The sequence below is a fragment of the Cheilinus undulatus genome, linkage group 2, assembly GCF_018320785.1.
Source record: "Cheilinus undulatus linkage group 2, ASM1832078v1, whole genome shotgun sequence".
Classification (NCBI taxonomy): domain Eukaryota; kingdom Metazoa; phylum Chordata; class Actinopteri; order Labriformes; family Labridae; genus Cheilinus; species Cheilinus undulatus.
Window position 1 is genome coordinate 51,830,025 of NC_054866.1, and position 16,421 is coordinate 51,846,445.

General features: G+C 37.5%; 1 protein-coding gene across 1 annotated transcript; it reads left to right on the forward strand.

Annotated features, from left to right (window-relative positions):
- Positions 1 to 306: 306 nt before the first annotated feature.
- On the forward strand, positions 307 to 6,495 carry LOC121517153 (olfactory receptor 13C2-like). The gene is made up of 2 exons (XM_041798712.1): positions 307 to 316; positions 5,588 to 6,495. The coding sequence occupies exons 1-2, from the start codon at positions 307 to 309 to the stop codon at positions 6,493 to 6,495; spliced, it is 918 nt and encodes a 305-aa protein (XP_041654646.1).
- Positions 6,496 to 16,421: the final 9,926 nt, after the last annotated feature.

Sequence of the window (16,421 nt, forward strand, 5' to 3'; positions counted from 1 at the left end):
ACCATTCAGGCCAAAAGCATGCAGCCTAGTTCACCATTCAGGCCAAAACCTTGCAGTCTAGTTCACCATTCAGGCCAAAACCTTGCAGTCTAGTTCACCATTTAGGCCAAAAGCATGCAGCCTAGTTCACCATTCAGGCCAAAACCTTGCAGTCTAGTTCACCATTCAGGCCAAAACCTTGCAGCCTAGTTCACCATTCAGGCCAAAAGCATGCAGCCTAGTTCACCATTCAGGCCAAAACCTTGCAGTCTCGTTCACCATTCAGGCCAAAAGCATGCAGCCTAGTTCACCATTCAGGCCAAAAGCATGCAGCCTAGTTCATCATTCAGGCCAAAACCTTTCAGTCTAGTTCACCATTCAGGCCAAAAGCATGCAGTCTAGTTCACCATTCAGGCCAAAACCTTGCAGCCTAGTTCACCATTCAGGCCAAAACCTTGCAGACTAGTTCACCATTCAGGCCAAAACCTTGCAGTCTAGTCCACCATTCAGGCCAAAACCTTGCAGTCTAGTCCAACATTAAGGCCCCAACCCTGTAGTCTAGTCCTCCATTCAGGCTAAAACCCTGCAGTCTAGTTCACCATTCAGGCCAAAACTTGCAGTCTAGTCCTTCATTTAGGCTACCACCTTGCAGTGTAGACCACCATTCAGACTAAATACCTACAGGCTAGTCCTCCATTCAGACTGAAAACCTGCAGTCTAGTCCAGCAATCAGGCCAAAACCCTGCAGTCTCGTCCACCATTCAGGTCAAAATCCTGCAGTCTAGTTCTCCATTCAGGCCAAAACCCTGCAGACTAGTCCACCATTCAGGTCAAAATCCTGCAGTCTAGTCCTCCATTCAGGCCAAAACCCTGCAGTCTAGTCCACCATTCAGGCTGAAAACCTGCAGTTAAGACTTAAAAATATCTTTTTCTGATGATTTTGACTCATATTGAAAATTGGATTTGGATTGTTGTATTGAAGGGTTTTTGTCATTCTCATATTTAATAAGAACAAAGTACTACAACGACAATAGGATTTTTTACAGACTTTTCTAGAAGAATAGCACTAGAATGATTGCATGATATGTCCTGCATAGCATCTCTGCTGCAAACAAAAAAGGTTAAAACTGCTATTTTGACATGAATTTCAGGTTAAATGAAATATTGCAGATTCTGTGATTTGAAAATTGAGTCAGGCTATATTGAGAGTTAATCTAATTTGGGATTTATTTCCCACCCCTAATGAGAGCATCTTTAAGACCTTAGTCAATAAGATAAGTTTCCACAGCTGTGGAGAAGTCGATCACATTTGTCCAGTGCTGGGCCATCTTCTCTCTGACATGTACAACTGGGATTTTCAGCAAAATGTTCACGCCCAGGCAAATCACATTTTTTGGGTGGTATGTCTTTATGAGATTTTTAATTTTGATTCTTTCAACTACACTGGGCTCATGTCTTTAGCGATGTGTTGTGTTACTGCCACCGTTTCTCGACGTCATCTTGCAGAATATTTTAACAAATAACATGTTTAGTTCGACCTCTTCCTTTTTAAAGCTGAAACACTGCCAGATGACAGATCCAGCGTGGTGTCTTGTTGTCCGTCTCCAAACATTGCTAACTCACTGCTAACTCGCCTAACCGCTCTGTTTACTGTTCCTTCACTCTCCCATGCTTCTCTTGCCTCCACTAATACAAAAACGCGCATGTGTGGAGGAGAGTTTTCTGGATGGGCGGGGGAGTGAACGCTCTGCTGTGAGAGAGATGCATTCATGAACAATGGGAGAAAAGAAACTCCAGGGAGAAATGCACGCTGATGGCTGAAAACTTCCACATAATTTATGCTCTATGCTCGCGATATAGTAATTTTATACATCATGTGTGGCAAAAGCCAATACATCGAGTATACTCAATATATCACCCAGCCCTAGGTCTACCTACACTTTAATGGACTAACTGCCCTTCATTCACATCGATTCCTTACCAGCGTGCTTCACTCTCTGTCCCTCGGCCTGCATTCGTGCATTCTTTAAATTAGGATATTCTGACATTAACCCTCCGGCCCTCCTTTAAGAAAATCACACATTCCCTCTTAAAGCCCTTACAGGACATTGGGTATATTTAAAAATATTAAAATGAATTAAAAAACTTTTTAAAAACTTTTGGTCCTTAACCCCAGTCTTAGTCATGTATAGAAAATGTGAATTAATTTTCAGTTTTAACCCTATAAATGCCAGTTTATTTACACAATGCCACTTTTTTTTTAAAGCAAAAAACTGAATTACTTTAAATTTGATGCATGCAAAGCAGATTTTTTTGTGCTGGGATTATCAGTCTGGGATATGTCAATGATTAGCACTAACACTTATTTCTGACTATTACATTTTTGTGTGTGTGTGTGTGGGGGGGGGTGTTATACAAAAATTGAAAAAAAAATCAGTCTCCCTCTTAAAGCCCTTTAACCCTTTTACTCCTAGCGCGTCGACGACGACACGCTGTTGAAGCACATTTTACATGACCATAATTGCATGACGTTTGTGCTATCGGAAAAATTCAAACAGTTTCTGAAGCTAAGAAACTGTGCTTTACAGCCAGCATGTGGTTATTTCTGTAATTTCCCCTTTTCCCACTAAGATTCTAGCATGAAGTTCTCCTGTTTTTTGTGTTTCTTCATTTTAAACTGTTGAAACACTTAACATGCAGTAATATGTAAATAACTGCCATATATTAAAAGTTCTAAGTATTGTGGAAAAATGGGCAAAAGCACGTACTCACAGGACATTTTCTGGGCCTTTTATGGTTAAAATAAGAAAACTCAGTTTTAATTTAAACAGTTAAAAAAAAAAAACACTTTTTAAACATGCAGTACATTGTACACAACTGCCAGATATTAAAGTACTCTGGAATAATGGGCAAAAGCACTTACAAGACACTTTCTGTGCCATTTAAAGTAAAAAAAAAAAGAACGTGTCCAGAGGCTCAGGAGTTAAAGGGTTAAGGACATTGGATATATTTGAAAATATTAAACCTGAAAGAAAAAAACTTTTTTAAATTTTAGGTCCTTAACTCCAGTCCTTATCATGTATAGCAAATGTGAATTAATTTTCAGTTTTAACCCTGTAAATGCCAGCTTAATTACATAATGTCACAATTTCTGACACAAAACAAGAATTATTTTCTATTTGATAAATGCAAAGTGGATTCTTTTGTGCAGGGATTATCAGTCTGGATCAATGATTAGCACTAACACTGATATTGACAGACTATAACGTCTTGTGTAATTACAGAAAAATAAATAAATAAAAATAAAAATATCACAGTCTTTCCACTGCTATTTACGATTAGTTCAAACAAAGTCAATATCCCCCACAATGCCTCTCTTCAAACATTGAAAAATGGCAAAATTTGGCAAAAAGTTTTTGTGTGTAAATATTTTTACCCCGGAATGACGTAATTACAGAGGAATTAACAGGATGTCTTATTTCTGTATTGCAATGTCAGTGGAATGAAAATAAGTAGTTTTAATGGTAGTCAGTGTGGCCTAAAAGGGCTTTAGGAGGGAGAGTGTTGTGAAAATATTGTCAACATAGTGTGAATAATGAAATTTTTAAAAATTCATTAAAAAATGAACATCTTTGTCAAATATCATCATCTTAGCATGATAACTGCCAAAGTAAGAGCAAAAAATACAATTAAAAAGCCCTAAAAGGGCTCTAGGAGGGCCTGAGGGTTAGAGCCCATTCTTTGAAAATACTAACATTTAAAAGAGAAGCTATTGTGGTTGTTTACAGAGTTTATGGTAAGGCAGTGAAAAATGGAATGATCTTGTACTGTGGTGTATTTTTCAAAGGGTCCAAAAGATGGACATGTGGAAATCTCCTTGGAAAATTAAGGGGAAAATTTTTCATGACTTAAGTCAGGTGTACATTGTGCAAATTCAAGCTGACCATACGACAGTCGTGGTAGAATGTCATCTCATACTGGACGACTGAATCGTTTATAACGCACGACCATCGCACACGAGTTGTGTGCTCACCCTGTATGATCTGACGGTCGTGCAAGACCTGAGTGCTCATACTGTGCGACTGAAGTCGGGACGGACTGTGACAGAAACCTGCGGAGTTTCCTTTTTTAAAAAGTCTCAGGGTCTGAGGATGAAGCGTTTCCAGTCATATGCTTTCTCCCTCCCCCCTCTATCTCTCCCGCTCTCTCTCTCACTCATGCTCTTGCTCTCTCCCGCTATCACAAACAGCATCACTGTCTGTGTCAGCTATGTCCGCGGATAGGAATATTTCCTGCTCGTTTATTTACTTTATCGTAGCGGGATGCATCAGAAAGTCATTCCAGCTGTTGCCATGGTAATTTAGGATGTTGTCTGACAGTTTACAAAGGAAAACAATCCCCCAAAGTTGTTTATTCTGCTTGCGTTTCTGCTCTCACTGTGAAATGTCTGGAGTCGTACGATCAAAATATCAAACATGCCAGAAATCCTCATGACCAGTCGGGAGCAGGTCGTGCGGTCGTATGACGGGCTGTGGTCGGCCGTCGCATGCCCCTGTACACAGCACGAGAAACGACACCCGAGTTGTGCAACTCCAAATTCGTGGCTAAATCGCAGGAAAAGCACACAGTGTACACCCGGCTTTAAGAACAAATAAAAACGTAAGGAAAGATTCCAGACTGAAGATTTCATAATTCATACATAAAAGGAGTTTCCCAAAAATATGGCATTCACCATGTAGAGATTACAGCCATTTTATTAGAATTCCTCTATTATCAGGGGCCTGGAGAATATTTGACCTTGCGAGCAGAGCCTTTAGTAACGTTTCCGTACACGTTACACCAAATGAGGATCTATACTTCCCACAGTGAATATTTTAGCTGAAGTAAGGCCGGTTATTCCTGACTTATTCCTGTCATGTGCTTTCTGATGATACGCTCACTGACTGTGACGCCACATGCATGCCCGTGATCGACAGCTGTCACATTTTACCCGTTTTACTTCTCCAGCACTGTTGATCAAAACCTTCTAGGATTTAAGAGATAACAAAGCCCCCAACATAAATATCCACTGTCACATGGACACCAAAAAAAAACATTGCAAGTATTTTATATCATTAGTATGAAGCTGAGAGGGAGGATAGTTTGTAATGGCGGGCCAAAATTTGTTTGGACCTCTTGCATTTTAAGACAGGGACACAATTTTTATCATAAGATAGAATTTATTAGACAATAATCTAAAAATGGGCAAACACCCAACATAAAGTTGCATCAGCTACAACACATGGAGGCCTCTAGAGTTTCCTGAAGTAGTCAACATGTTTAATGAGATCCATGGAGGATGAAACTACCTGATGAAAACATCCCACAGACTCAAACAGGGAACTTTCTTAGAGATAAAAGTGAGTGAGTGAGGTCTGCATCATTCAGGTCTTGGTGCTGAGAATGTGTGACATTCATTAACAGGTTGTATTACTTCTCTTTCATGTTTTGTCTTATTTTGTTAAATGCTCTTGATGTGAAACTCCTTAATCAGATCCAGGGTGTATTCTTTTACTCCTACCTTTATGTTTCAGAGATTCAGGATAGTTTTTACACTCAGCGAACAGAGAGATGAATGTGTCGTATATAACTCTAGGTGGGTATGTAGGACTAGAGAAATATAGCTATGTTTATTTTCTGATCATTCTCACTGTTTATATTTTAATCATCTGCTTTAATGCAACTATTGTATGGCTGATTGTGACTCACCAAAACCTGCATGAACCCATGTATATTTTCATTGCAGCACTGCTAATCAACTCTCTTCTCTTCAGCACTTCTATCTACCCAAAGCTGTTGGTTGATGTTTTATCTGAGACACAGGTCATATCACATCCAATGTGCCACTTTCAGTTTTTCCTGTCTTACTCTTCAGGTGGTTCAGAGTTTTTACTGCTGTCAGCCATGGCCTTTGACAGATATGTGTCCATATGTAAACCTCTGCAGTATCCAGTTATTATGAGGAAAACTTCTGTTATTGCTCTCTTAGTCCTAGCTTGGTTTCTGCCTGCTGGTCAGGAGGTTGGGTTCACTATATTAAGTGCACAAAGTAAATTCTGCAGCTTGGTCTTAAATGGAATCTTCTGCAACAATTCTCTGTTTAAGCTTCACTGTGTGAACTCAAGTGTATTTACTATACTTGGGGTGATAATCTTTCTAAATCTTGGAGTTTGTCCTTTACTCTACATCATTTTCACATACACAAAGATCCTCATAGTGTCCTACAGAAGCTGTGGAGAAGTCAGGAGGAAAGCTGCTCAGACGTGTTTACCTCACCTGCTGGTTTTGGTTAATTTCTTTTTGTCAGTCATTTATGAATTCTTTAAAGTCAGACTGGAGTCACATATTTCTAAAACTGCACGTTTAATAATGACCTTGCAGCTGTTGCTGTATCACCCTCTCTTTAATCCGATTATATATGGACTGAAAATGAAAGAAGTTTATAAACACATCAAGGGGTTGTTTGCTAAAGTTTAAGTTTTAATTTCTTAGAATTATTGTGATATGGGGAAAAAAGATTATATCACTATTTTAATGGCTGATTTTATAATGTTTTCTTTATTAGCTAATTTTTAAATTACTGACCAAAACACACTTATTTCCCATAATTGTTATATATGACATCATATGTAATCATATTATATATAAATATACATTTTTGCATTAATATGGAGTTTAGAGGTAAACTGTGTTTTTGATGTTTTTCTTGACATTTGATAGTTGATAACTGTCACCACCAGCTAAAGGGGGCTGGAGGTCTTCTTCTCAATGCATTCACCATGACATAATTATGATTAAGTTTTACAGTATGTCCTCTTTGGTGTTTTTAAATGTATTTTACCTGTTCATATGTAGTATTATGTGACAAAGATGCATTTTTTATGGAGCGGTTACCATGACAAAATAAAATCATTTAAACATAACCAAAAATGTTATTCATAAATCTTGATTTTTCTCTATAAAGAGGTCCAGTCATAGTTTGTCTACAGACAGGGAACATTGATGTTAATGTCACACACCTGCCTGCTGCACTCTGAAAGACAGACAGAGAGCTACAGGATCACTGCGTGTTTTTTATAAACACATGCATGTAAATCAATGATTACCCTGTCTACAACATCTCACTGAGGATTAAACTAGAAGGTAGTGTGTGGTGAATGGACAATAGCAGGTTTTTTATTGTATTGCTGTATTTCTGTATGAGACAGAGTCAAACAGGATTGTTTATAAGTATATAGGTGATGTTGAGGTTGATTTGAAAAAAAAAGTCATTTATTTCAGCTAAAGAAGCTATACAGCTGTTTGTTTGTTCGTTTCAAAAAGAAAATTGATCTCTGTGAAATGAGTTTAAAAAAGGTTGTAGTGTAGGAGGCTGGGGAGAAAACACCAACTACACATTAATACTGTGCAGTTCCATATTAATAATATTCATAACCAACAACAGCATGCATCTTCATAAACTCTGTTACTGCACAGGCACCTTTATACTGTTCTGAGTGGTGTATTCTCCTTCATACTAGGGATGCAGGATATTGGATTTTTACTGATATCTGATATGAAGAAATTTACTGATTCATTTTGGCCAATACCGATATTTAAATATGTTTTACATAGCTACAAATTTGGTCCTTCGAACACAATTTAAGGTTTGAGGATGAAAAAAGAAACACTTTTTTCCTTAAAATCCACTCTTAAGTTTAAAGAATGAGGATGAATGGACCAGCCTGAAACTCCACTCATTTATCAGTATACATGGTCAAATTTAACAGTCGATATATCCTGATATTCACAGCCAAAAAAGAAACATTATTGGAAAAAAAAAAAATATATATATATATATATATATATATATATATATTTGTGAGTTGTATATACAGAACACCAGGTTCAAACATAGTTTTTTCAGGGACTGTGTGGAGGAACATTTCTCACAAACAAGTAAAAATGTTATCTGTGGTGACTTACTAAATCAAAATCAACACAAAATGGCAGAAGAATTTATTAACACATTATACAGTTTAACCCTAAAATCACCAGACCCAGCCGCATTACTTCCCATAGTGCCTCACTCACTGATACTATCTTCACAAATCAGATAGACAGTAACACAGTGATCGGACTGTTAGTTTGTGATAACAGCGACCACCTGAGTTTTCACAGTTTACAACAATAACTACAAAAATAACCAACAGGACATCAAACTAAAATACAGATGGGTGAGGACAGAAGAGTCTGGATAAATTAAGGAATGATTTGCTGGCACAAGACTGGGGACCAATATATAAAGAAAAAGACATCAAAAAAGTGAAGAATTTTTAACCCATTAAAGCCCCAAAACACAAATTATAGCCAGAAAATTCTAACTTTTTGGAACTTAAATATTTATTTCCATTTCTACTGAAATCTCCAAAAATCAAAATTTTCCATAAAATTTAACATATATATTTTTTTTATATCATACATTAGGTGTTTTTGATAACTGATAATCCACTTGAGGGCATTTTTATCATTTACCAGATTGTATTCAGAATTTTTTTTTTTTTTTTTTTTTTTTTTTTTTTGTAATTTATGATCATTTTGATTAGATAGAGTTATCAAAAAAATGTATCAAAAATAATACAACAGGCTTTAAGGGTTTAAACATTTTATTGTATTCTATGATTAAAAGAAATGTTCCAATCAAACAATATATATAAAAAAATAAAAAAAAAATCATAAAGATAATCAGTGGATCACAAAATGACTTCAAAATTCTTGTAAAAAGAAAAATACACTATATAGAGAATTTTTAAAACATAGAACAACAGAAGCTGAAAATAAATATAAGAAATATAAAAATAAGTTAACGAGTATGAGAATACGTAAAAAGGAATATTATTATGAAATATTAGAAAATAACAAAATAATATTAAAGGGTATTTGGAATATTTTGAACAGTATATAAAAAATGTCTCTAGATGGACTAATTACCCTAAATATTTTATTGATAATGATTAAAACACTGATAACACGAAGGAGGTAGTTAATAAGTTGAATAATTTCTTTGTAAATGTGGCAGAAAAAAATCCCTGCTCTTCAAATGAGTGGAAGTAACAATGAGGAGGTCATAGAAAGGAATCCTTCTTCTATGTTTCTCAGAGCAATAGTAGAAAAAGAAATTACAGATACCATTAATTAATGTTAAAACAAAACATCAACTGACTCTCATGACATACAGAGATATGAAAACAGTAAAAAGTCATTGTTGGGATTTCTAAACCACTCACTCACATTTTCAATCTATCATTCCAAACCAGGCAATTTCCACACAAAATGAAACTAGCAAAAGTAACACCGCTGTACAAAACAAAAATTCTAGAAAAACTTTTCAACAATAGATTAGACAATTTCATAGAAAAACACAACTTACTCAGCAGCAGTCATTATGGATTCAGATCAAACCACTCAACATCACTGGCTTTAACGGAACTCATAGAAACTATTACAGATCCCATAGATAAAAAGCAATATGCAGCAGGAGTATTTATTGATCTAAAAAAAAAAGCATTTGATACCATTAACCACGACATATTGATTTACAAATTGGAGCAGTACGGGATCGGGGCTGTTGTTTTGAATTGGATGAAGAGTTGTTTAGGAAACAGGCACCAACATGTGAAGATGGGAGACTGTTCATCAGAATGTCTGGATATTGTGTGTGGTGTCCCCCAGGGGTCAGTGTTGGGACCGAAACTATTTATTTTCTATATCAATGTTTGTAAAGTGCCTAGTTTAGTAGAATTAAGTAAAATAAAAGTATGGTTTGACAAAAATGAATTATCACTAAAACTGAATAAGACAAAAATCATGTTATTTGTCTAGATGGGCTCCTTTTTGGAGGAGTCTCCACAGCTCAACATGAATGGGAGTCTATGACAGCATCTTTTCACACATAAAATATTCATAACTGATATAAGATTAAGCATTACAGTACAATAAGCGACATTTTTTTTATCAGGTACCCTGAATCATATCTATACTTCTGTGTGTGTGACAACACAAACAGCTGTAAAATGAATGGACATTTCATCAACGTGTGAATGTTTTAATGGTGGATAGACCTCCTGTTGTCATAGACTTACATTCATTTTTAGCCATTTGGCTCATTTGGCTACACCCCTACTAAATGGAGGCCTGGTAGACGCATGTCAGAAGAACCAAAGCAGCATCTAAGTGTATTTATCTGTGGCCCACATCTAACTCACTGACTTCACAGGGAAGTTTTACCTCACTTTTAAATCAACAAACCCCCTAAGAATTATGGGAACTGCAGTCCAGAGCAGGTTTACCCTCAAAACTGAGGATAAACAAATAATACTGTAGTGGTAATTTTCATGAAAGTTATTAAATGTCACTTCAGTGGGAGCCGATCTGTAGCTTATTTCTGATGTCCACAAAGAAATCCCATTAACCACGGATCCACTGACTTAATTTACACCAGTAGAGAGATTCCTTCACCCTCAACCAAAATATTTACTAAATATATCAGGGCTGTGAATCTCTCCTTTTCAGGATGATTGATTTAAATCTCCATTCAAAGGCTATGATCAGATTCACAGACCATTCATTCAAATATGGAACCATTCAGTCTGATTTGATTGGATTATAAACTGATTATAGAGTCCCAACGGCTTTATTTTTTCCCTCTTGAAACAGATAAAAAGGAGGAAAACATAATTTAAATACAGTCACTTAAATACCTTTTAAGTGTCTTTGAGTTTGTTTTTTGCTAAAGAGACCAAATCCCAGAGCTCCTGTACAAATATTCTGACTTGTTTATGAACTGAAGTCTTCATCACACTCACCTGCACAGGTGTGTGACTTTGAGCGTTAGTTGGGGGGATAAATATTAAAGTGAGTTTTTACTGCTACACAAATCTTTGCCTACTTTAAAGCATTAAACTCTTAAACATGGATTGCAGCGTTAGACACACTTATCCACCCTCAGCTCAGGAGGATTTTCTTTTGCTGAGGTCTGGATGGTGGCTGCAGTTGTGTCAAGTTATTTCTGACTCTGTCACACAATGCAAGTCTCTTCTTTGAAATCCATTATTTACGATCAGTTGTTTTCTGACTTCAGATTATCTCACTTTAATGTTTTACCAGCATAAACCAAAATCAGAATCCTTCAGTGAAACTGACCATTATTAAAATGGGTTCTACAAATATTGATTCAAGTTATAAAACAAGGGCATGAACTGTAGGATGTTTATGAACGATAAAGAACATACAGCAGGGCTGATCAAGCCTGAAGGAAAAATCATGATAATGATTATTTTTGATCGATTTTAGATCAGGATTGTTGAACATGATTACTCAGTGATTTTACAACATCAGAATCTCAGGTAACCTGATGTGAAACACATCCATCTGGTAAACCACTCATAGACAGCGCTTTGGAAAAGGCAGAGCCTTTGAAATAAAACTTGGAGGGTGATTGGATGAACAAACTGCCTTTCATATCTTTACGGGCCAATCAGAGAAACAAAACACGTGACGTAGCTGCTACCGAGCGCCGCCCCTACCCAGGTCAGTTTGGCTGACAGTTCGACTGGGCAATTAAATGCAAATTAGATTAAATTGCAGTATGGCCTGCTGCAATTTTCAAATTGCAGTGCAATATTTCCTTAAGCTGAATTTTGGAGCATAAAATTTATGTTCTTATCCTGATGCACACAGATTCAAGTGTCTTTTATTTCAAAAAGTTTACACAAAAATCTTTCTTTTCCTGTTTATGTTTACGATTTCTTCCTCAAAATGAGAATAACAAAAAAATGATCACCCCTAAAAATATAGAGATGATAAATGGATATCAACTTTGCTATGTGAATCTTTCATCCCTGGTTTGATTTATTACCCACGCCGATGAAATCAACAGGGGGTTATGTAAAGGGTTCCATATCTTTGTTCGTTTCTTTGTTTGTTTGTATGTGTACAAGATAACTTGAGAACGGAAATCTTCACCAAACTTTCAGGGAATATTGGAATAGTGACAGGGAAGAATCGATTAGATTTTGGTAATGATCCGCACACCCGTTCGGTTTTTCTCACACTTCGAATTTTGAACACCAATCAATGGGAGCGTGAGTTCCTCGGTGGCGCCGCTTAGGCGTGGGTCTGCCGCCTCAGACGGCCATTCTAGTTCAATATTGTGCTGGTTATGATACAGAATGATTTATTGCTTATGTTTTGAACAGTAGATGAGGAACCTAAAATTAATAAAATATTAAATTGCAATCACAATATTGGAGAAAAAAAAATCACATTTACAGGTACATCCATACATGCTATGAATGTAAACTTCTAATGTAATCTGCAATGCACCTTTGGGTATCTTATTTATGTTCTCTTTTATCTGCTGCTATTCTTAAATGTGCATTATAGTCTGCCTGACCCTGAGTGTGTTGTCACTAAAAGGGTCACATGAGGGTCGATGTGTCAGTGAGCATCTCTGTCATGTACTGACTTTTATTTATTGTCTCTGTTTGCTGTTTGTGATTGTATGTATGGTCTCAGTAGACTGCAAAACTGAATTGCCCTTTGGGATAAATAAATACGTCTGAATCTGAATCTGAATCTCAAAAAATTAGAATACCATGAAAAAGTTCAATATTTTTTGTCACTCATTTCAGAAAATGAAACCCATCTATCATATAGACTCATTACACATAGAGTGAAATATTTCAAGCCTTTATTTCTTTAAATGTTGATGATTATGGCTTACAGATAATGAAAACCCAAAATTCAGTGTCTTTAAAAAAATTCATTATTTTGGCAAATCGTTCAGCCTAGTTGACAGTCACAGAGCTTTACCAGGACCTCACTAACTCTCACATGTGGGCTGTATTGATTGTATTGATGGACACGCAGGCTTTGTGGCTGTAGGTTATCAGACATGTTCAAAATAGCACCAGACACTTGATGGCAGTTTGACCTCTGACCTTCACCAATGCTGATGTCACAGGGGTGTGGAGCCTGTCCCAACTGTGAGTGAGAGGCGGGGTAGCATGCTGCTGTATAAAGCAGCTGACTCATCGTCTTTTTGTTCTCAATGAATCGACTCTCAGTGTTGAAGAAAGGCATCAGCAGCCATTCACATACACACAAAGTTAAAAGGCGGCGTGAAGCTCTCAGCTGTAATTAAAGCTCATTAAAGTTTATTGAAGCCATTTGAAACGCTGGCATCTGATTGGCTGACAGGTAAAGTGGCGGCTGAGACCGCTGGTGCAGTAATGGCAGCTGTTTCCTGTTTATTAAAGGAAAGCTCGCTTTTTAACTAGGCAGAGAGGTATGTGACATCATCACAGCTTCCTGTTAGAGACTGAAGACACCTGCAGATTCACCTTCCTCTCTCACTCTGAAGACAGAACTAACAAAAACTATCAGTTTTTCTTGTGATGGTTAGTAAACACCTCAAATGTACCTTATTATTAGTTCTTTGACAAATCTAGGGCAGTTTTCCTGTTTTTTTATTCAAAGATGTAAAAAGATTTTTCTCATGCAAGCCTTTAAAGCAGTGAGCCGAGCAGCTGCTGACAACCAAAGTGAAGTTTTTTTTGTGAATGTGCTCATTAGTGTTTCTTTAAAGAGGATTTTTAAAAAGGAAGTTAAAGTATCTGCCGAGGTCTGCTCAGTCTCAGTGATAAAACATGCAAACACTTATAAAGGTAGCATGCCTTGCATTTTACACCTGGACCTTCAGCACTGTCCTGCCACAATCACACCACCTCCTCAGGTGTTTTAAAAGCAGCGCTGTTTGCCAGCATCCAGCTGTGTTTTAGTTACTGTGTGAAGACAGAGATGTTTGGAGCTCATCAGTCTTTAACAGACGCTCACAGCCCACACTGCTCTGTACTCACTTCATTACTGGACCGATTCATATTAGAGCATCAATTAAAGATTTCGCTTCTTTCCTCTCTCTCTCTCGCTTATCCCCCAATGAACTATTCCACTGTGTGCACATGTGGTGCTGTAGACTGGCAGCACCACTTTAACAGCTTTACTCCCTAATTATATCAAAAACAATCATTTAAAGAGTATAATGTTTAGTAATGTAATGTATAATGTTTCGTTCAGTATTCCTGGCTACCATTACACCATGAAGACAAAAGAAAACTCTCCAAGCAATTTTTAAAAGAAGGTTATTGAAGAGTACACTCACAAGCCACTTTATTAGGTACACCTGTTCAATTGCTTTTTAACACAAGTGGCTAATCAGCCAATCACATGGCAGAACTCAATCCATTTAGGTGTGTAGACATGGCCAAGCTCTATTTCAAACATCGTCAGAATAGGGAAGAAAGGGGATTTAGGAGAATGTGGCATGGTCGTTGGTGCCACACAGACTGACTGAGACCTATCCACACAGACTCAGAGCTGTGACTGCAGCCAAAGGTGACTCTACTAAAGACATGAAAAAGACAAAGAAGCCAAATTATACTGACCATGATTGATTAATAAAATTAGTAAAAAGGTAAAACATCCAAGGTGGTGAATATTTTATAGACACTGTATGTAACAGAATGAATCCGTTCGTGACCTTAGAGACCCCGTCAGTGATGAGCATCTTCTCCTCTGGTGTGGGTGTGTGAGCTGCCAGTCATTGACATTCATTAACATTTTACTTCCTGAAAGCTTTTCTTAACAAAGAGCTAATAAATGAAAGGAGCTGCTAATCTGACTACAGCAGCTGCCACACACACACACCCACACACACCCACACACACACACGCACACCCAGTTTAACAACAGGACTGGTGCTTGGACCTGGACTCATTAATGTTCTCTCTTGTTTGAGCCAGACTATCTTTTATTTTCCTCTTTTATTTCATAAAAAGCAGATCATATTTGACCACCATGAATTCCAGTATGTAGCCTTTATATTTACATTGCTGTGAAAAAGTATTTGCCCCTTTCTGATTCCTGATTTTGTTTTTGCATATTTGTCACACTTAAATGTTTCAGATCATCAAACCAATTTTAATATCTCACAAAGACAACCCAAGTAAGTAGAAAATGCAGTTTCTAAATATGATTTTATTTATGGGGGGGGGGGATACAAAACCTATCTGGCCCTGTGTGAAAAAGTAATTGTCAACGCAGCCATCTACCAGGACATTTTAGAGACCTTCATGCTACCTTCTGCTGACAGCACCATGGAGATGCTGATTTCATTTTGCAGCAGGACTTGGCACCTGCCCACACTGCCAAAGGTACCAAAAGCTGGTTCAGTGACCATGGTGTTACTGTGCTTGATTGGCCAGAAAACTGGCCTGACCTGAACCCCATAGAGAATCTATGGGGTATTGTGAAGAGGAAGATGAGAGACAACAGACCCAACAATGCAGATGACCTGAAGGCCACTATCAAAGCAACCTGGGCTTCCATTAGACCTGAGCAGTGCCACAGGCTGATCGCCTTCATGCCACACCTCATGCAAAAGGAGGCCCAGCCGAGTATTAAAGGCATAGAAATGAACATACTTTTCAGAAGCCTGACATTTCTGTTTAAAATATCCTTTTTTTATTGATCTTATGTAATATTCTAATTTTCTGAGACACTGAATTTTGGGTTTTCATTTTCTGTAAGCCATTATCATCAACATTTCAAGAAATAAGGGCATAAAATATTTCAGTATTTCATATTTCAATCTTGAACATTAATGCCACCTAAGCTGGTTGACTTTATGGGACTATGAGTGACAATAAGTGAAAAGTGCAAACTGCACCAGGAAGTCCTCCTCCATCATGTTCAGTATACCCTCCACTGTATATTATAGAAGCTCCCTACAGGTAGGACTTCTCTGAGTCAGTAACTTCAGTCATGGTGCACAAGTGTCCATTTCCCAAAGGCACCTGGGAAAACTCTGCAGAGTAAGGGATGGTTGTCAAACAATTTGTGTCTAATTCTAAATAAACGCTGGGAATGATTCAATGTTCTCTATTTACTTAAAGGGGACATATTTTACCCCTTTAAGACAAGTTTATATTGGTCTCAGGGGTCCCCAAAGCATGCCTGTGAAGTTTGTTGCTGAAAAAATACGCCAGTATTGGATTTTTGCATGTCTAAAAACCCCTCTGTTTCAGCCCTTCTCAGAACGTGCTGTTTCTGTGCCTGTAGCTTTAAATGTTAATGAGCTGTCTGACTCTGCCCCTGACAGGAAATGGATGTGGAACTCCAGACACTTTAATCCAACGTTAAGGATCTGCCTGAGATTTAAACCATCAGTCTCCCACACCGGAGTCAGCAGGGTAACCCACTGAGCTATCCAGCATCTCAGCTGGCAGCTGAGATGAAGATCAGGAGAGGAGGATGGCACTTTATTCCAAGCAGAGAGGGCCAGCCGAACCTGGTGGCGGGTTTCT